General features: G+C 41.6%; 1 protein-coding gene across 1 annotated transcript in view; it reads left to right on the top strand.

The window, feature by feature from the left end:
* LOC101856187 (substance-P receptor) overlaps positions 1 to 1,592 on the top strand; it is a gene marked incomplete in the record, with an annotated part of 145,689 nt that extends 144,097 nt beyond the window's left edge. The window contains 1 exon segment of the mRNA XM_013083495.2: positions 1,048 to 1,592. Within this exon segment, the coding sequence (XP_012938949.1) occupies positions 1,048 to 1,151 (104 nt within the window).
* Between the last annotated feature and the right edge of the window lie 41 nt (positions 1,593 to 1,633).

Raw genomic sequence — 1,633 nt, 5'->3', positions numbered from 1 at the left:
AGACAGACAGACAGAGACAGAGACACAAACACAGAGAGAGAAGGGGGAGAGAGGGAGAGAGAGAGAGGGAGAGAGATAAGTAAAAGAGAGAGAGAAGGAGAGAATGGTATAGAAAGCATTTGAGAAAAGGAGAGAGATAGGAACATATTAATTAATACATAAGTAAAAGATAGAGAAGTTAAGAGTGGGAGAGAGAGAGAGACAGGCAGAGAGAGCGAGAAAGGCAATCAGACAGACATGACAAGAAAAAGATTACATACCATTGAAGTGCTCTCTGTTGATTAAAACAGGAAACCGGCTGGTAGAGCAATCAGTTTTGTGAGAATTTGCATGACATGTTAATAGCATCTTTGTTAATGGCGTTGAGGCAGCTAAATCAGTGGCCCGATTGTCTTTCTTTCCATCTATGATTTACTTGCTCATTACTTGATTGCAGAGTTTACACTGTTTGTCAATGCACGATTCGTTTTCCTGTGTTTTTCCTTTCCTTTGCTCTTGTCTTGTAGTTGTATGGGTTCAGTTTTTGGCCCAACATGTTTAGTTCCTGTATGTCGTATCTATTCATTGTGTTTTGATTCGTTCTGTTGAGGTGGTGGTGGTGGTGATGGTGGTAGCTGTTCTGATTATGGTGGTGATAGTCATTGTTATTGACGTAGAACTTGGATTACTTTTTACAGGCTCTCTGATGGTGAGAGTGAGAAATAAAACTCACCACACCCAACGGCTACCCCATCCCCATCTCCACCCTCACCTCGCCTCCACGCTAACTCTAACCCGCACCATCCCTACCCCACACCCACCCCAACGATGCATTTGAGATATTGATATTATTTTAAAGGACGTTGAACCCACTTACTAGCAAGGATATGCACGTATATAAACCCAATTCATTCTAACTTTTTAGTAGGCTAACTGATCGATCATTGTTATTTTAGTTTTTAAAATACAATTCGGAGCTTTTTAGCTGGACTGTCAAATCTAAAACCGTGGACTATGCTTTAATGATATCATATTCAAATATCCAATGTCAATCTGTCTAATCTGCAGGGTTTCAGAATCTCTATCGCGGAGGCGACAGGCGAGCTCGCTACAACACAATGGTATCCAGAGTGGATTCCTTCCAAAGCTCAACTCACATGACAAAGGTTTGACCTCCAGACCCTCCAGACGGTCGAGCAAGAAATTCTACGACAACTTGGAGCTGAACAGCACTCACGATCGATATACACAGCGCGTGAAAGACTAAACGCCTCTCTCCGGTATCTGATCGGAAGTGCTGTCAATTGGCAGATTTTGATTCAAGCATGTGCGGACCGACGTATTGGGGAGCATGAAGGAATTCTTCCTGTATGGCTCTGATTATTTCCATCTGGAATAAGCAAGTTGAAAGGAACGATGGTCTGTGCAAAATGATAATATGCGTGTGTTGAAACGAGCAGGGCTGAGTGTTACAATGTTATTTAATACGCCTGCACAGGTGCTGTTAGGAATTCTTCATAAAGATAATAATTTGTTTGTCAATCTGTCTCTCTCAGCAATTTTTCAAAAAATAGTTATTTGGGGTATATCAAAAAACGATATAAAAAACAAGGGGGAAATCTCGTGGAAACGATTTCTGGTTGAGGTGGGGGTG

Source organism: Aplysia californica, unplaced genomic scaffold, assembly GCF_000002075.1.
Source record: "Aplysia californica isolate F4 #8 unplaced genomic scaffold, AplCal3.0 scaffold00236, whole genome shotgun sequence".
Lineage (NCBI taxonomy): Eukaryota > Metazoa > Mollusca > Gastropoda > Aplysiida > Aplysiidae > Aplysia > Aplysia californica.
This window is presented reverse-complemented; position numbering and strand designations above follow the sequence as displayed.